The sequence below is a fragment of the Anas platyrhynchos genome, chromosome 16 (assembly GCF_047663525.1).
Source record: "Anas platyrhynchos isolate ZD024472 breed Pekin duck chromosome 16, IASCAAS_PekinDuck_T2T, whole genome shotgun sequence".
Taxonomy (NCBI): domain Eukaryota; kingdom Metazoa; phylum Chordata; class Aves; order Anseriformes; family Anatidae; genus Anas; species Anas platyrhynchos.
The window spans coordinates 7,168,917-7,188,595 of NC_092602.1; the positions used below are offsets into that span (position 1 = coordinate 7,168,917).

At 48.6% G+C, this 19,679-nt stretch overlaps 1 protein-coding gene across 4 annotated transcripts in view; it reads right to left on the reverse strand.

Moving 5' to 3' along the window:
• Window positions 1-945: 945 nt before the first annotated feature.
• Window positions 946-19,679, reverse strand: part of TAOK3 (TAO kinase 3) — an 82,044-nt gene continuing 63,310 nt past the window's right edge. For all 4 annotated transcript variants that reach the window (XM_027470278.3, XM_027470275.3, XM_027470277.3 and 1 more), the window contains 8 exons: window positions 16,409-16,543; window positions 9,071-9,307; window positions 8,316-8,444; window positions 6,764-6,967; window positions 3,987-4,226; window positions 2,795-3,007; window positions 2,514-2,696; window positions 946-2,391 (listed from right to left, as the gene is read on the reverse strand). In XM_027470278.3, the coding sequence (XP_027326079.1) occupies window positions 2,230-2,391; window positions 2,514-2,696; window positions 2,795-3,007; window positions 3,987-4,226; window positions 6,764-6,967; window positions 8,316-8,444; window positions 9,071-9,307; window positions 16,409-16,543 (1,503 nt within the window). In that variant the 3' untranslated portion in view covers window positions 946-2,229. The remainder of the gene's footprint in view (window positions 2,392-2,513; window positions 2,697-2,794; window positions 3,008-3,986; window positions 4,227-6,763; window positions 6,968-8,315; window positions 8,445-9,070; window positions 9,308-16,408; window positions 16,544-19,679) is intronic.

Genomic DNA, 19,679 nt, shown 5'->3' on the forward strand with positions numbered 1-19,679 from the left:
AGCGCTGCCTGAAACACACACATCGAGCCTAGAAGATAAAATGCTGATGTTTTAGGAACGGAGCTCAAGGCAGGCACATTCCTTATAGCCAGGACAGTGTCACTTACCCCCGAACACCTCCACCACTAAACCCTTTGCGTTCCTTGCTGCTCCTGGGGCAGCACTTGCTCACGGGGTCCCCGTTTAATCGCAGCTGTCACCTCCTGTGCTGGGCACCGCCACTTGGCACCTGGGGGCGCTCCCCTTCCCCGCCGGGCTGCGGTTGTGCTGCTCCTGCAGCCTGCAGGGGGCGAGGCCTGGCGGGGCTTCCTCTGCACTCAGAAAATGAAGCACAGCTCACGGCTGTCTTTAGATGTGAAGAAATGAAGCGAATGTGATTCTGCTTCACAGCACTAGAAGCCTTCCCCTTCTTTTAACTTATTTTCTCAAAGGTACTGTTTTTTGAGGAGTGTGTGAAACACTTTACAAACCTCAAAATGCTGCAGCAATGCCCCGTAAATATCAGTTACCTTGTACTTCTAAAGACATGAGCACACCTTGTGTGACTGGAGGCTGCAGGTACGCACGCAGCTGTGCTATGCCACCACCAGAACCCTGGGATAGCTCCTATGCACAGGGCCAGCAAAGAAAAAAGTGAGGAGTGACAGTTCTTCAAGGAAACACCCCAAATAAAGACCAAGATCCACAAAACACACAGGTGGAGAGGAGGTGCCCCAACACCTGCATTACCTGGTGCTTGGTGAGGGCTGGTTCACAGCCCGGGACTTCTCAGGCTGGAAGAAAGGCAAAAAAGCTGAGAGCAGAAGCCGTTAGTTGGCACAAACACCTCCCCTGCCCCAAAAAACGGCTTCGGGGCAGCCCAGGAGCTCCCCCACCAGCGGTTCCTGCGGCAGCTTCCCCGCAGGGGCAGCCCCAGAGCCCTTCCCGCAATGAGACAGCGAGGCGTTGTGATGAACACTTTTATTTACAAATATAATTAAAAGCTCTGACAGTTATTCATGCTCTTCCTTTGAACCTGAAAAATGTTTTTTTGTTCTTTTGTTGTTTTTTTTTCTTTTTTTTATTTTAAAGTGCATGCAAAAGAAGTAAAGCCTTTTTTTTTTAATCTTTTTATTGTAAGAAAATACACAGTTTGAAAGTGTGAATAATGCAATATTTATGACCGAGATCATGGGGGTGGGGGTGGACTCGGGGGAGGAACAAAAGAAACAACAAAAAAAAAAGAAAAGAAAGGGCTCAGGATGATCTGACAGACAGTGTTGAACTCCAAGTACTGAACCGGAAAGTGGGCGGGGTGGCAGGGAGCAGGAGGGAAGGGGGGAAAGAAGTAAAAAAATTTTTGATCAGAGAAACAGTTAAAATACAATATGAAAATAAGTAAAAGCTCTCCTTAAATTCCTTCTATACACAAAATACACGATTTGACAAAGCCCAATTTGTGCTACTGGGATCCTGTGGGCTCATTTAAGTGTATTCACATTCTCTGCGACAGCAGAAAATGATTATGATACAATCAAGAATATGCCGAGGACCGAGGTCTAATCCCCGCCTCGCCTGGCATGGTTCTTCTAAAAATCACCAGATCTTTGCCCCGCCCCTCCCCACCCCCAAAAAAGTAATAATATGTCACCACTGATATGTACATCACGATTAAGTTTTTTTTTCTGTAAAATGTATCAAATTTCTCAATCTTTAATAAAATTTTTTTATTATTTAATTATTCCTGATGAATAAATACCAAAAAAATAAAAATAAAATAAAATAATGCAGCAGCTAGTTAAGGTAAGGCTGCGGATTTAGTCTCTCTCCCCCTGGGTTTGTATATAGCATTTGAGGATTTTTTTTTTTGCTTTGTACTTTCGTAGATTGGTGGTAAAAATGAGTGATTGCTCAAAAGCAACATACATCCACTTTTTTTTTTTTTTCCATTAAAATTGTCTCCAAAGTTTTCACTGAAACATTTTTAATCATTGCACAGAGACATCAATACTGTGACATACTATGGAAAAGACCGCCAGGAGCTGTCCTGCACCGGGACTTGACACAGGGGGAAAGGGGGCCCCTGATGGAGTAAGAATATACAGGCACTAGTCCGACACGATGTCAGTAAGAGAGACAGAAAGAGAGAGAGCACGCCCGTTAACATGGGGAATGTTGGTTTTGCAAGTTTCGTCATTATTTTGTTTGCTTTTTATCTTTGTTGTTGCTAAATGGCAAAGAAATTTAATCTCATCTATAGTCCTCCTTGGGATATTCTAATGTGACCAAATTCCCAAAGCCCATTCGCAAGCTCTCCATGTCAAACGTTTCAATCTCTCGCTCCTGCCTTTCCAACAGAAACTTTATCCTCTCGCTGCGTTCCTTCTGGAGGGCGGCTAGCTCCTCTTCAATCTGCAAGAAGCACAGGCAGCAGCCCCTCAGGGCATGGCGCGGCAGCTCCCGGTCGGGCCCTGAACCCACACGAGAGGGGTACGTGCTGACGGGAACCCCCTAGCAGCCCCCCCGGTGCCTACCTTTTGCTCCAGATGTGCTCTGCGCAGCGACACCCGTTGCTCCAGCTTCTGGAGTTCTCTTTCATGCTGTGCTTCTGTCTGCATCTTAATTTTGCTCTGGTACGCGTTGAGGAGCTCCATCTCCTGCTGGAGTTGCAGTCTCAGGGCTTGGCATTCCGCTTCTTGAGCCTCGTCCAGCCGGAGCTGTAAGGGGGAAGAACACCGCGTGCTGCACGGACTGACGGCCCGACTGCCCCCACGCCGCCAGCCCGGGGGCAGGAGGAGCCTCACGCTGCACCTACCGCCTGCGAGGCCATCATCTCGTTGATGCTCTGCTCGTACTGCTCTGCCAGGATGGCGAGCTTCCTCGTCTGCTCGTCCTTCAGGCTCTTCAAAATTGTCTTGTGCTCACTCTTTGGAGTTACTTCCAGCTGGTGATTCTTCAGTGCTTTGTACTGCTTAGTTTGCACTTTGCACGTGTCCTGGAACTGCTTTTTGATCTGCATTTCCATGGCCTGCCAAGGAAGGAATGATGTGAAGAGCACGAAGGGCTTTGGGAACGGGGAGGTTGTAGTGCACCCGAAAGGAGAGCCACAGCTGCCCGTGCTCTGAGCCACCTCCTGCCCCTGCACCCGGCCGGGAGCTGCTCCATTCATGCAGCGACCTAACGAGCAGTGCCAGCTCCAGGCCCTGTTGGGGTGCTGCTGACCACAGGCCTGGGCCAGCAGCAGGACTGATGAAACCCTCCTGAGCTATTTCCACCTTCTGCCACTGCTTCCCGCAGCTCGCCCAGCCCATCGCCTTGCCACCTGCCTCCCAAAACGCAGGGCGGCCTTGCTCTTAAAGGCCTCCCGTTCTCACACCCAGAAACGCCTCCACCAGTTGCCTCCCTCACCACAACCACACCACGTGGAGACAGCAGAGCTGGCAGCTAGTGAGAGTGGGACCAGACAGATAAAAGCTCTGTGCTGCCTTTTTTAAGGCATCCCGAGGAGGAGCAGTAATCTCCCAGGGCAGCTCAGAGGTTTCTAACCAACCCGCAGCTGGGCTAGGACAGAGCACTGCTCAGCACACCCAGGTTCTCTCCCTCCATAACCTTTGAAAGCGAGGAAGCATCAGCCAGCCCCTTCCCACATCGAGGTCTGTAGGCTGACACGAGCAAGGGCATGCAGACAGCACAGCTCATCCATCAGAAGCAAGTTCTGTCATGCTGGGTTGAGGACTAGCCTGGTTTTACCCAGCAGCCTCAATCAGCACAGCACTTAAAAAAAGAAAATAAAATCCTCGTTGAGCTCATTGCTACAGTGGCTTGCAACTTCCTTACACCAACCAGCTCTGAGCAAAGGAAAGCGACGCAGAGAAGAGCTTGGAGAGCTGGTGGAGAACGCTGGCTCCGCGGTGCGGGTGCTGTGAGAGGAGCAGGAGCACAGCCTGCCCGCACAGCAAGCACGGCAGGGCAGAGGGTGGAAGAGGAGGAAGGAAAGCTTCCAGCACCTTCAGGTTCTTTGGTTGCTGCCGGAGCTCCATGAAATGCTTCCTGTGCAGCTCCCGCTCTCGCCGCTTGTTGTACTCCAGCTGGTTCTCGAGCTCAGTCTGGTGCTGCAGCCGGATCAGGTCCATTCGCAGCTTCTGCAGCGTGTGCAGCTGCCTGTACTCCAGCTCGCGCGTCGACTCGTCGTGCCGGATCAGCATGGCGTGCTCCATTTCTTTCTGGGTCCGCTTCTTGTTTAACTCCTGCACAAGAGGACAGCAGAGCACAAGACAGAAGTTGAATTTGCAAGGCCGGGTGCCCTAATTGCTCCTTTAGACAGCTTCTATGACTATCACATGCCACAGAAAAACCCAAAACCAGCAGCACGATGGGAATGATAACAAAGCAGCCACCCAGCACCCCTGTTACTGCTCCTCTGCCAGCTCCCAGGTCCCCTGGTGAGTCTCCAGCAGGTGGCACTGGGGCCACACAAGAGCCGCCTGCATCTGCTGAGAGCCCTGAGGTTTTTAATTCATCCCTGGGTGCTCCAAGCTGGGGTGAACTGACAGCAATGTGCAGAATTAGGTATTTTCTGTTTTAAATTTAAATCTCTGCTAGACAGAGATATGAAGCTTCTTATTCATCACTAATACTAGAATGGCCAAAGCGGGGGAGAACAGCTCCAACACAGATTTGTTTTTTCTTACCCAGTCCGCCACCACACACAAGTAATTTTTGGCCCCAGGTGCAGCATCTTTTTGTAAAATTAAAATATATTCCAAGTTTCATGCTACTTCACAACATGTACATAATTGTTCCCTCCACAAAGAGCCCTACAGTCTAGGGAAACCTGCACCACGTTGCAGACCAAGGAAGGGTATGATGAGTGATTCTCTCCCTGATTGCTGCTTTTATTTCTGTCTCGGGGTATTGCCAACAACCTGTAGAGCCTGGAGCTGAATCCAGCTCAGCTGAGCAGTGATTACAGCTGCACCTCTCACTGGTGATGTGGTGACCTTCACAGATGGTCTGCTGGTCTGCCTCTGCCTCAGCTCTCAGCCTACAAACCCATCACCGCGCTTCATGCAAGGCTCCGGCACAGCAGGGGCCACTTTGCACTACGTACACATCCAGTGCCCAGCACGGGGAGCGCCCCGTGTTGGCTCAGCCTAACAAATTTTTGCAGTCAAAGCAAGAAATCTCATTAGGAATTCGGAGTTGTTGCTTCATGCTGTAATCCTGTTGTACTGCTCAACGTCAGCACCTGCAAACAGGTCCTCCAAATCTGCTCTAACCCCTGTGAAGGCACTGCACGTGTTCGTGTTTAAGCCAAAGCTGCACCCCTGACAGCCAAAATAAAAAATGAGATCTACTGATATGCTGAAATCTTTTCCTGTGACACTTGTGCCTTACACTTCAGACAGGCCAACCCGCTGCTCTGGGGCCCATTCTACGCCTGATTTCAGTTCAGGGAGAGCAAACAGGCACTCCACTTCTCACAAACACTTTCTCATTTGTACAAGAAAACCTCTTGGTGACTTGAAACATCAGGGAAAAAAAAAAAACATTTTAAAGGCGTTATTTACTTCAGGTACCTTATCCAGTGAATATGAACTAATTAGTAGGGGCATGATTTTCAGGAAATAAACAACACTTATATGATTTGGAGAAGTCTCCTTTGAGCTTAAATGCGAGAACTCAGAGGAGTGTTTCCTGGCTAAAATACACTCAAATAACATAGTAGGTAACTGAATTCTGTTCTCACCCTTGCCACAGAGCTTACACACAGCGCTAAGTGTGCCCAAATCTGATTTTTCACACAGTCATTAATTTTTGGGGTGTGATTCGCTAAGCAGCTGAGCAGCCCCAGACACATCCAAACTCAAGGGCAGCAAAGCTCTGCATAGGTAAAATACTGGGCACCAGTAAGTATGGTGGAATAGTCTGGTAACAGACTAAATAAATGATTATTAGAATTTTTTGACCACTCATTCACTCTCAGCCATTACTAAAATACCTTCCCCTTCTCATAGTCCTTGTCCAAAAATAACATTCCATGAAGAATTCAGATCCTACAGTGATGACCACAGAAAAATACCTAGAAGTAATAATTCTTTTTCCAAGTGGATTTGACTACATGCAGCCCATAAAGTGAGGGTTAATAAAAAATGAGGAGAAGCCAGACGTTAAACAGCTGCTCCTTAAACTGCCACCCCTTCTGGGCACGTTGAGCACTGGTTTGAGTGGAGCCCAATGGCAAAACCAACTTCTGATTATTTGCAGATGCTCAGAACACAGACACAACAGGACCGAATTTTTGGTATCACATTTGTAGCATTTTGGTCTGCAACCTCCATATTGTTCTTTTAGGGTTATTACTGTTTCACTACACCAATTTTACTGCGTGGGTTTCCTCCTGCCAACAAGCACAACTCCTCACGTGATGTCCTTTCAGCCATCCCATCCTACAGGCGGCCCTGACGCTTACCATGGCAAAAACTGCCCCACATTGTGAAAGCAGCCCAACAGGCTCCCCCCAAAAAATCTAAAAGCCCACATAATATTTCTTTCCGCAAGCCAGTTATGCCACCTTCCTCCTTCAATAAATAAAAGCAGCCATGTGCCAGCTACATTTCTGTATGGAAAACGGGTTCCCAAAACACTTTTCCTACATTTTTCTCGGTTCTGTTTGACAACTTAAGATATGAAGATCTAGTATCATGCAGCTAGAAAAATTTTACAGACATGAAGCTAGAACAGTTAAAGAAATGTCTGGAAAAAGAACTGAAGAGTGCCATACTTCCCGAATGTTCTGCTGTTCCATCTCGTGCCTCTTGATCATCGTTTTTCTCTTGAAGAAACGGCAGTTTTTGTCGTAGAAGAGTCTCTGCTGGCTGAGAAGATGGGCCTCCTCTTCAGCCTGCGTGTGCTGCAGGTTCTCTTTGTGTTTGGATATTCTTTCCTGCTTCTCTTTCTTCGGTGTGCTGTGGTCCTCATTCATTTCCTGCATGCATACAGAGTCAAAAAAAACCAAGACTCTCCTTAGGATCACTGCGACACGGGACTTGGAGGACCTTCTGTTGCTGGCTACTCCTCCACCATTCAGTTCACAGAAGGACACCAAAATGAGCAGGCACAAGGGGAACCAGCCTCATCCCCCTGCCATGCCCAGCCCTACTGCTTCCAGAGCTGCATTAACACACCAAGAGGAGCAGGAAGAAATGGCAATTACACACAAATGCCTCAAGGCTGAACACTGCAGCAAGGAAAAGACAGAAAACACCACTGCAGGGGAGGCTCTGGCCATCCAGAAAAGAGAATGGGTCAAAATCCTTGGCTCCCTTCCTAGCTCTGCACCTGTTTTACAAAGGAGTCCAGCTTGGGCTTAAGTTTCCTTTATTTCAACTCATGCTCAAGTCTGTTGAATCAGATCCTCTGTGGGGCTCTTTACTATCCATTCATAACAGCAAAGGATTTTGCTACCTAGTGGGATGATGTACTTAAGTAACACAGTTTGGGATATGTACTGAAGTTACTTATCTCACAAAATGGTTTGGGTTGGAAGGGACCTGAAAAATCATCTAGTTCCAACCCCCTGCCATGGCAGGGACACCTCCCACCACACCAGGCTGCCCCCAGCCCCATCCAGCCTGGCCTTGAGCACTTCCAGGGATAAGGCATCCACAGCTTCTCTGGGCAACCTGTGCCAGGGCCTCACCTCCCTCATCAGAAAGAATTTCTTCCTTATATCTCATTGAAATCTATCCTCTTTAAGTATAAAACCATCTTTAAGTATAAAACATCTTTAAGTATAAAGCCCTATCACCACACTCCCTGACAAGGAGTCCCACCCCAGCTCCCCTGCAGCCCTCTTTAGGTACTGGCTTAGGTACTGGCAGGCTGCTGGAAGGTCTCTCCCTGGAGCCTTCTCTTCTCCAGGCTGAACAACCCCAAATCCCTCAGCCTGCCTTTTTTCTACTTCATATAAGTGATCCCTGGGTTTTTAATCAAGTGACGTGTACCACTGCTCTGATTGCTTATGGCTTGAGGGGAAAAACAAATGAGGGAAAGGGGGAAGAAGAGTTCTCTATGAACTCCCATTTCCCCTCACCACCCTTGCTTTCAAAGATTCTGCTCTACAGCAACCCACAAAGGCTCCTCCAGCATCCCTAATTCTAGAAATGCTGCCAGATGATCCCAGTTCCTGAAACTTTACTAGCTGGGAATCTAAATTTGCTTCCAAGTATGACAGCATCCCTTAAACCCTTGGGCTGGCTCAGGTTAATCAAAAAGAAAGTCTAGTTCATGTTCATGCCACACCCCGTTCAGCCCCCAAAACGATGGCTTCTTGCCTCTTTAATCTTTTCCTTGCAAAGCTTGTATTGTTTCTTCTGACTTTCTAAAAAGGTCGCCAGGTCTTTCTTCTGCTGAGCCAAAATCTGTTGCTGGAATTTCTTTTCATCTGCTGCAGCCGTCTTTGCCTGCAAGTCACAGAGAAAGGAAAAAGAACAGGGGTGAAGGAGCAGGTACTGAATCCAGCATAAATTGGTCTTCTTTTGGGCATTTTTTTGTCTGTCATTCTCCCATCCTATGCCAGACACAGTCATGAGCGTTTGGCCAAATGCAAGCTGCTTGCACAAGAAGAAACCATAATGCCCACGTACATTTAAGAGCTTCCTCTTTCTGTCTCTTCACCAAAACCACCCCAGAGGGCAGAAGCCCACTAATTACCATGTAATTAACGTACCAATTTCTGAACAGGCTGAGTGACAGCAGAAGGACAGGTTACAGCACCACGAGCTTTGTCACAGCCTCAATAACATGCCTCAGCCACGAGGCAGAAGCCTCCCCAAGGTGCCCCCAAAGTTTGTCGGTCACTTTCCACAGCTACACCATCGGTGGGTGCCAATGGAGCGCCCGTCACCCAGAGGGTCAGCTCGTGGCTGTGCAGTTCTTTCACAAATCTGCAGCTCCAGGCAGTGACCACTCCGTGTGCTCAAGAACGTGAGTTTTAAGCAGCACTTCCACTGCCCTTTCCCTGAGAGCTGGCATACACCTCTCCCTCTCAAGCTTCTCGTACGCCTAGGGAGCCTGTATGTGTACCCACCTCTTTCTCCATCACAGCCACTTGCTTCTTGGCCAGCTTCTCCAGCTCAATGGACGAGTTGTTGGCATGCGTCTCCACCTCCTTCTGCAGCTTGAGGCGGTGCTCATCCATCTCGGCCTTCAACTTGTTTTCCAGGGCGATCAGCTGCTTCTGGTGCTGGCGCCGCATCCGCTTATATCCTGACATCTGTTCCCGCAACTCGTTCTCCTGCTCATGCTCATGGATCTGCCTTGTAACCTGATGGCAGGGAAAGGGAAAGAACTGCTAGGTGGCCGCCTTCGCTGCCCCGTTCACTGCTTACCTGTAAAGCAGGCCGTGCTCTGCTGTGCTCTTAGGAGTCAACTTCCAGGGAATGAATGCTGTTTGGGGTTTCACAGGGTGCCGCTGTTTAATATCACAAACCAGGCCAAAAGGTTTCTCCCTCCTCGTTCTTCCCTCCCATATTTTCCTGACAACTCCACCTTCATTTTCAGTAACACAGCAGAAAACATCACGTTATGAACAGAGGAACCAGCGGGTTACTACCCATCAATACAGGAAACACCAGAGGAGATCTGGAAATGCAGGTGGCTGCTGTGCAACCTCCTTCAGACACAGGGCTCAAATCCTGAAGGTTACGTGGGCTTACAAGGTGGCATCCACTTTGAGAAACTCCCCGTTCCTGGAAGCTCCTGGAAGCTCCAGTTCAGTCGCTCAATACCTATTTCCTGCACCTCCTTCAAAATTTCTTCTTGAAATGCAAGAAGGCAGCAGACTGAGCTCATTCCCTACCAGAACTGAAAGTTTTCTAACAAGGGAACACTGTTCTGGAACTGTGTGCTCTTAACGAGACTGATCAGATGGTCTAAGCAGATTTTAAACCCCGCTCAGCTGAAACAAACTCACAGGTTCCACATCATTTCCATGCCTAAGTACAGCCATGTGAAAAGAGGGAAAAAAAACACCCAGTAAGTTGTGCCAAAATTTTTCAGAAGAAAACTTGAACGGGAATGCTTCCATTTCAAAAGATGTAAAGTGTCCAAGACCAATTTTTTTTTTAATTATTATTATTTTTTAATTAAGAATGCAGTCCCAGGAACTTCACGTATAGAAGATGAGCAGATCTTCTAGCCTAGATCTTTCAGCCTTGGGAGCCAAAGGCCTTTCGCGCACACATAGAGCTGCAGTCTGACTCCAGAAGAGGGGACATCTCCCCTCACACTGACCATGAGCAGCAGAGCTGAGCCCTTTGCAGGGGATTACAGAAGCCTCACGAACCAAGAGCCCAGCCTGGCTGAAGAATTCCTCCAGAGGCAGCCAGGGGGAAGAACTTGGCACCTGCTCCAGCACTGCCACCATTCGGAGGTCGCATTTTGGGGACCTTTAAGGTGAGTTCAGGCTTAGGATGGGATGCACCTGAAGACCTTCACTGTGATGACGCATAAATCACGTTCTCCTTGCACGAGGAATTTTGGGATGTTATTTTGAAATCGTCGTGATTGAATACACTCTTACACCTCAGCCACCAGTGTAAGGAGGAAGCCTGCCTTCATATGGTCGGGGCTGGGTACTGAAACCCACCTCAGCCAGGCGTCAGAACACGTGGGGATGTGGGAATGACTGCCGAAACACAAAGCCAGTACTAGGGGGTGCTCTGCTATAGCTTAGGAAAAGCTGGGGAGATCTGGTAACAGCAGGAAGCAGTGCAGGATCTGCCCAATTGCGCCGTGTTTCAGGTCCTGCCTGGTTGCAAAGAGCAGAGCACTGTACGGGGCACGCTCAGCACCAAGAATTTGGCAGGACACGGCAAACAGCAAGAACATAAGAACCACAGATCTAAAAATCCACTACCAACCTTGCCAGTCTTCCCTTTGCCCTCATCTTTAAAAAACAGAAGCAGCATTTCATTCCTGAAGACCAGGGAGAAGAAGAGCAGCAGGGAGCAGAAGAGCAGGAGACTTCGTGGATGTTTTATGGATCTGATGTCTGCACTCAGCGTGCTCATGCTACAGAGTTAATTTATCACCGTAATCTCTAATTAAGACCAACACTCGTCAGAACTCTGGCCTAGAAGATGAGGTCCACAAATGGTGATCTCAGAGACAGCAACGATGAAGTTGAAAGAAATTGGAATAAGCTGCTGGATGTGACCAGCTCAGTACCAGAGAAGCACTTCAGACTAAACATGTCAACACCTGGATGATTATGGTTCTGAAGGTGAAGCCTGTGATGTGTGCACGGCCTCAGTGATCGTCTGAAAAACAAGATCTGGGCAAGTTTCAGTAATCACCTCTCTAGCGTTCTTAGACAAAGGCACTTTGAACTTTAAGAAGCATTTTGCAAATGTAATCCCACAGATAACAATGGGGAAAGATTAAAACTGAATTGCTCACTGCAAAATTTCTTCTCCACGTAACCAGAAAATGTCAGGATCCTTTAAAACAGAAAACTGTGGTTTCCTGAAGCTCTTTGGTTTCTTGAAGCATGTTGAATCAGTCATTGGCAGAACCAAAACTCGGCATAAAACAGAGCAGCCTTTATTAAGGCATAACATTTCCTCAGTTTCTTATCCCTCTGCATCTTTGGCATACACAGCGCTGAGACAGGCAGCTGCCTTTCCCAACCTACTCTCACAGGCAGTTCACTTGTCACCAAATCCAAACTTCCTCTTTTTCACTCTCCAAGATTTTGGCTTGACGTAAGGAAGCTGGGCTCACAACTTCTCTAAACTGCCAGCTCTTAAGAGTTCCTTTTTTTTTTTTTTTTTTTACAAAAAAAAATAAATATATATATATGTTGTTCTACCAAGACACTGAATGTTTGAATGTTCTCCCAAGTGAGGGTTATTCTCACCTCTTGATAACTAACCAAAATACCAAGTCCTCTCTGCTGGGTGGTGGCAGAGGGGCAGAGGACTGAGCAAGACACCAGCAGCCTCTCATGATGAGAGAACCTCCTTGAGATAAGAAAGCACAAGTCAGTATTTTAGGGCAAGGATCCGTTTGGCAGCAGCCAGATGAGTTGCTGAAGAGCACAAGCATCTGGAAAAACATGTCACTGCTTCAGCAGAAGAGGGTGCAGGGGAAGAGCCACCATGTGAACACACCAGGTTTTGGTGTCACACTGTCCCGATGTAATTTTAATGGCCACAGCCAGAGAAGAGTGCTCACATGTACCCAGACATTTGGCTTTGCACACCCAGGATGAGATCATGTAATATTTTTGCTAGTATTTGGGAATCAAAGAGAACGCCAAGGCCTTCAGTAGGGTCCCTACTGCCTGATCTTTCTAAGAAGTTTTACCCATTAGATCATTTCATTTGAAAGCTGCAAAAGCAGGTATCAAGGAAACGCGTGAGGTGGTGGAGAGCTAAGGGGTTGAGTATGGAAGACACCCAGAAATGCAAACCAGTGCCTCTCTGCACAGATCTAAAAGAACACCTTTCACTGGAAAATGTTGATAGTTGCAGTCTTGTCAACACGCACAACCTCCAGCCTTCCTTTTCACTGCAGCTTTCTCAGCTCCAAGGCTTAGGTTCCTGGTTGTAACTTTTAATTTATGGATCACTGATAATCCGCAAAGTAAGATGGAGATGTGGCTGGCACCTGATCTCCTTTTCAGACACCGATTTTGAATACAACAGCAGAAATACTCGGAGTGTTTTCCTGTAGCACCGTTCCATGCTGTCCCAAGAGTGCCGTAAGGGAAAAAAAAAGAGGTGAAGAAGGTGGAACACACAATGGCCAAAGAACGTGGTGGTCCAGGAATGAGTGACTATTAAAACTGTTGCTTGAAATAAGACCAAAGGTAAGCACTTGTTTCAAAAAGCAAGAACACTCCTTCAGCTTTCTTAACCCCATTTGCCCTCTTTTTTTTTTTTTTTAAGCCTGTTATAAATAATATCAAAGCATCACTGAAAGAGTGGAGAGAGATATTCACAGCCCATTCCTTTGTGGATAACCCATTTCACTATGTTATCTGAAAGCCTGCCCAGTTTCCTTATTATTCATGTGATGCTTTTGCAGAAAAACAGGGCAGGGGAACTGCACTTAAAATCTCTGGGACATCGGGAGCACAGAGCTGTCTAGTGCAGCCCTCCTGTTTGCGGTCCCCTTCACTCGCTAAAGCTATTTGAGCTTGTTTTTGGAAAGAGACCAGACTTCCAAGCTGACAGAGCCCTTCAGAAAGCCTTTCCTCAGCCTGCAGTATCCTGATGTCGGGGTGAACAACAGGAATGTGAGCACCCGAGACCCTGGATCTGGCCCAGGGGAAGCAATGTGCGCAGCCCCCCGGCCCTGCACTCGGTGCCCCTCCTCCAGTGCTGCCCTCTTCTCTTGTCGCAGGTGGTGTCCAGCACATCCCACAGCAGATGTTTCGACACCCAAATATTACCCCGTATCGTTAAATTTGGTGTCAGAACTCCCATTTTCTGATAATTCAGGCTGTTCTGCAATGCAGGCTACGTGGCTCTCGGCTGTGTAACCTTCCTGTGCCCAAAAGCAGTGCCCAGGTGCTGAGAAGCCAAGTGATGGTCAGCAGCAGTGATGTAGGAGCTATCACACAGGATTATTTATTTATTTATTTTTTGGAGATAACATTTGAAAGAGCAAATTAACACAAATGAATAGTCTGAATTTCTGGTTTCACACTAACTTTCAGACATGTTTAGGTCAGCTACACGCCAGACCTTGTCTTCCCCCCAGGTACTGGAACAGGAGACAAAGGGGCAGGTGTGACAGTTTTCCCTTGGCCGTAGCAGGACCAGCAACGTGCCACCCACTGACACCCTCCAGTCACCCAGAGGTAAACTGAATGCACACGGGTTAAAAAAAGAAGAGTGTGACAGCCACGCCAGCACTTCAAACCCAAGGATGTGTACTGGCCTTCTTTGTGTTTGGGGGAAAAGGCTGAAATTTAGACTGTTTGCTAGATTTCCGTTTTGGAAAATGCAGAGGTGAAAGATTATTAAAGAGAAAGCCCATCACAAAATTAACTGAAATTAACAGAAAATAAACTGAAATTAAAGTATTTTTCTTGTAAACATACCGAAATTACTTCCCTACCCTGCAATCTCAGAACCTAAGGACACAGCAATGCCTCCTGTAACACTCAGGGGGTGTTTTGGGGAACTTCTCTCTCATTGGGGAAGGGGATACGTACACATGTGATGGGAAACAATGAAGTTTGTACATGACACGCTGTGAGCTCTTCCCCAGGCCCAGTGGCTAACACAATGAGACAAGGGTTGGGACTTCCCCATGTCCCAGAAGGTGCCGTGGACGTACTGCTGCGCTGATGTGAACTCTAAGCCTTATCAGAGCACGTTCCACAGAAAATCAGAAGCAGAAAAGCTCTCCAAAAAGCCCAGCATCTTCCTGGCCAGGTATCTTGTTAATCACTTGGTGACTGAAGCGGGGCAATTCAGGAAATCCAAGTGGCTAAGTAAGGCCTACACAGTCCCAGCCCCACAGGGGACTGCCATGGGACTGAAAAGTGACCCTGGGACATCCGCTGCCTTCCCCAGAGCTCAGAGGACTGCAAAGACCTCGCTGTCCTTATCCTCATGCCACCCTCTTTGACCAGCTCCCAAGGGGGCCTCACCACAGGATAACTTCACCCACCCAAGAAGCTCAGGGAGGACACGTCAGAGGAAGAGAAGAGCGATGGACTCTTCTGTCGAGGGCAGGACAGGAGGTGCAGCTTTCCATGGGGAGTAAGAGATCATGAGTACGTTTCACACTGACAATGATCTAGGAATCAATTTACATACATGTTTGGATGATGGGATTTCAGCCATTTATCATTTCTTCCTTCCAGCCAACTTAACAGAATCCTACTTTTATTTGTGGAGTGCAAGCAACAGTGCTGGTGTTGTGCTGTATGCACACACACAAAAGAGAAAAATGTGCAAGGCAGAGGGTCTCCAGGAGACCAGAAGACCTCTAACGTGCCCATTTCTAGGTCAATCCTGAAATCAAGGAGAGGAGGATCCTGAAATTGGGGAGAGGAGGATGGGGAGCAGGGGACTCGGCCCCGGGGAGCAGTTTGGCGGTGTTACACAGAAATACCCCTGCAGAAGGTGGAACTTGGATGCCCTGCCCCAAATCTCAGCCTGCAAAGTGTCTGGTGACAGGTCTGAACGCCTCAGCGTCATTTCAGGATTTCACAGCAGCAGCAACCACCATACAGAAAGGTATTTGGCTGCTGGCACTGCCGCTGCTTTTCTGCTCGGCTGGCAACCTTTAGCTGTGGTCACACACATGCCGCTGCCTCTTGCACGCGGAGAGATTGGGCATATCTGTGCAGGGGGATCAAGAAATGGTGGTGGTGAAGGCAAAAAATAAAAAAAATTAAAAAAAAATCATTCAGCCAGGGCAGAGCAAGAAGGGGAGGGCTGCTGTTGTAATTTCGGGGCTGGTCCAGGATGATGTCATGGCAGCAGGCAAGCGGCACGGTGCTTCCTAACGCTCCTGTCCATGTGACCTCCAACGCCGGGGGGCCCGAATCTTTCGGTGACATGTCTGTCCATCCATCCATCCATCTGTCCATCCATCCATCCACCCCGCTTCTCACCCCGCTCCCACGAGCGGGCCCCTCCGAAGGCTGCCGCCGGCCGCAGCCGCGCGGGTGCCGGGGAGGCGGCGCGGCCGCCAACTCTGGCGGCACACACCCCTCTCGCTACTACAAAGGCATCCTACAGCAATCACATTTGCAATAGTACAAATCTGGATGGATTCAGCCCATCCCCCTCCTCTTTGTAAGCCCACAGCCCCGCCGTGAGCCCTCGGCTCTTGCAACCCCGCGATCCCGCCCGGGGATTAGCCTGCAAAGCGCAGTCACAGCACAGTTGCTTGAAATAAATGAATGAATGAATGGGAAAAATAATAAAAAAATAATTAAAAAAAAAATCATCAGCAGCTCATCCTGGAAACAGCAATCTTATTGTTTCAAAACCCATATGCATCTGCATTTCCACAGCATTTAACCGTATTTCACACAAGCGCACAGACACTCTTAATGCACATGCAAACAAGCACATTTGTTAATAGCAGCAGCCCTAACAAAGGAGATAGGTGGAAGAGGAAAAAAAAAAAATCTAAGACGATATTAGCTTCACCCACAAATGTGGCTTATTCCACATCGGCTGGACAGATATGCAGTGTGAAAGCCCAGATATTACAGATACCCTACACCTTACATTTCACACACACGGCTAAAACATCATTCGGTGCAATATCTAGTTGCTATGCCAACAGATTAAAAAAAATTAAGAGAGAAAAAAATTTTTTCTTGACCCCTTCCCAGAGAGAGAGAGAGAAACAGAGAGACAGAGAGAGAGCAGGGGTGGGGGCTGCTTACCAAAGACGCTGATTTGATTGTGGCAAAGCGCTCTCGGTTCCGGTAGTGGAGGGCCTGATTCTGCACTGACTGGGTAGGCCGCACGTCAGGCCTGCGATCCCTGTGGCCCACCTCATCCCTTATAAATACATGATCCTGCAGAAATGGATAAAAACAAGGAGAAAGTCCAGCTGTGCTCTTTCCTCGGCGGCTGCCTGTCTCTCAGCCCTCTTTCTGCACAAGCACGGCTGTTTGAAATGCATAGTTTAGCTCTCTGCTAGCCCCTGCAGCTCCCACGGTACAAAATGAATAAGCAACACATTGCAGCTTCGGTTCGGCGTGTCAGCTGATCGCTAGCGGGATGCCTTCTGAATCCCTGGCAGATTTTTTTTTTTTTTTTTTTTTAAACCTCCAGTATTACATACGTGCGGAAAAAAAAAAGACTCAGAAGCACAAAGCAATGCAGAGCGACCGGGCTCCTCAGAAAGGTTGGCTTAAAGCACTGCAACCGAGTAATCCCTTGAAAAACGTGACTTCCATGTCTAGCAAAGCCGCCGCCGCTGCCTTTTAACACCAGAGCAACATTTTGCCTCATTCCCTTGGCAGCCCGGCTCCTCTGTCCCGGCAGCGGGACCGGCGTCCCGGCTCGCTCCCTGCCGCCGCGCAGGATCGCCGCCGCCGCCACTCAGGGATCCTGCTTTCCAGTCATGATCCCGCACGCTTCTAGCACTTTCTCTCCACAGCCCACAAAGGATTTTTTTTTTTTTTTCCCTTTAAAGCAACAGCTCACGGGTTTTAGCACAAATGGTTTCTCGTGCAGCCTTCCCCTGCTCGCTCGCTGGCAAAGGCGCGGCGAGCAGCGGCCGTGCTTCTGCCGAAGCGCCGCGGGCTGGGTGTGAGGACAGCAGAGCTCCTGGCGAGCCCACAGAGACCCCAACCAGCCACGCTCGTCAGAAGCACCATTGGGAACCTGCTAATTGAAGAGGTGGCCTCCAGAAGTCAGCACACCTGCAGACAGCTCCGACCACCATCGGGTGCCTGCCGTGTCCCATGACGGGAGCTGCCAGCCACGCACCCACCACAGGGCTCCCGGCACGGCTTCGTGGCTGCCCTCCTCGAGCTCCTCCTGCTAACCACCACCAATTCTTCCTGAGTTTCATCAGGTCTGTGGCCGTCATGGACACAAACCAAAGGCTGTGGAAGTGAGGAATATTACGCTGAAGGGCAAGCAGGAGAGGCCAAGCTTTGCGCCGAGCGCTGGCTATGGCAGCAGCGGCTTGTGGGCCTGTGCAGAGGGCGTCTGCAGGCAAGCACGAGCACTTCGCCACCCTGTCACCACTCCAGACATCGGCCAGGTCAGAAAGACCCAGGATAAGAAAACAACCAACGCACACCAACACCTCCACCACCACACCGCTGTCACGCTGACGCGTTTCTCCCATTCCTGATGCTCATTTCCCCTCTGCTGTCCTCAGCGTTTGGCTTTTTCTGGGTTGGACCTGTGCCAATTCAACTTTCAATATCATTTTCTCTTCTCCCGTCCTTCGTTTCGAGCCCTTGTGTCCCAGGCTCCCTTTTGCCTTTGCAGGGCTGGGCCTGGCTGAGACTGTCCCGGCACCCCCGCAGCTACCCGCAGGAGCCCCAGTGTGCCCAAACGATTAAAAAGGACAGTCTGCCGAACAAGTAGTGGGCCTACACTGAGTGTAATAAAATGCTGCCGTTTCTTTTTTACATTTGTCATCCCTATGTTGGGCTTTTCATTGCCCAAGCAGAGGGAAGCAGTGTTATAGAAGGGCAATTACCAGCGGTGGGGTGGATCTTACGTTTTCCATCCGTGCACGTTCACGTGGCAGACAGGGTGCTCCCAGACTTGCACGCTTTCCCGAAAAGAGCCTTAGACTCTAACAGTCACACCAAAAATCCTGATTGAACAGGTAAAATTCAGCAGCATCACTCAGATGACACACATGGGTCCATAGGAAGAGCACCACTCCCATGCCTTCTGTAGCTCCACAGCACCCTCGCCTATCCAGCCAAATACACAAAGCCCACGTGAACAAACAAGGTTCCTAAGGTCTTCTAGAAACACCCCAGTCCTTCAATCACTTTCCTTCTCTCCGTTACCATACTAGGATGAACGTAAAATATTAAAAGCAGGCAAGAAGCAAACCACTGCTCAAACCAGCATGACTTGCCCAAGGTCAGCCCATGGATGACAACCCAAATTCTGCTCTCCAGAGCCCCACCTCGGTTCCACCACACACCATCTTTCCATCCTCCTCACCGAACAGCAGGTTTTACAGTCCCTAGCACCAGAACATCATCTCAGGAACATCAACCTAATGCAGCAGCCATGCATTTTTAAGAGCAATGCTCACCGCCTGTTGTTAATGGTGTTTTCGTGTTATGCCACGGCCGTTCTGAGCTGACTCCTTCCAGATAGCAGTAATTATTCTGATAATTTTCATTTATAAAGATGTAGCTTGTTCCAATAAATGCTAGGGGGCAAAGAGATATTTCTGCAACAAAACTTCCTACATGAATAAAATACCTGCTCAGAAGGCAACTGAATGAGCAAGCCACAGAAGCAAACAAAACAACTCAGTAGGTAGATGGGGAGTTGATTTTTTTCCTACTGATAAATCGATGAGAATTTTGCCTCAAATTTTAATCACAGCAAAACCGGGCAGACAGATCTATAAGTCGTATTTCATAGTTCAGCACTGAACATTTGTTCAGCACATAGCAGCGTTGAACCTCTCGCATTAAGTGACCTAACAAAACACAGAGGAAGGAGTCCCATCGTCTTCCGTAACCAATTCACAACCTCCCCAACAGCAAACTGACCACACTGCACCAGTCTGAGGCAGAACCATCCAGTTTCACCTCTCCAGGAATATTCACCCGCGTGCTGCACCTCTGATGGTGCACACCAAATACCTTCATGAAGAGCAAGAGCAGCGCACAGAACTGCGGCAAACGCCCAACTTCTAAGAATTTAAAGGAAGCAGGGTGCCATTGTTCATGGTAAAACACCGGACTAAAACTCAATAATCTGCAGAGAGGTTGATGTATCAGGAGTCTTTCTAGAAAAGGCTTCATGACCTCCTTGACAGCTCCAGACAGTACACAGGGTTCATAGCTGCCCGCGCATGCAAACCAAAACTCAAGCCTGTAAGTCATTACACCCAAATACCCCTTACGTCTCCTAGAACCACCACCTTTCCCAATTACGAATCATGACACCTGACACGTAGGAGAGCTCCCATCAAAGAGCAGGGCAGAGGCAGCA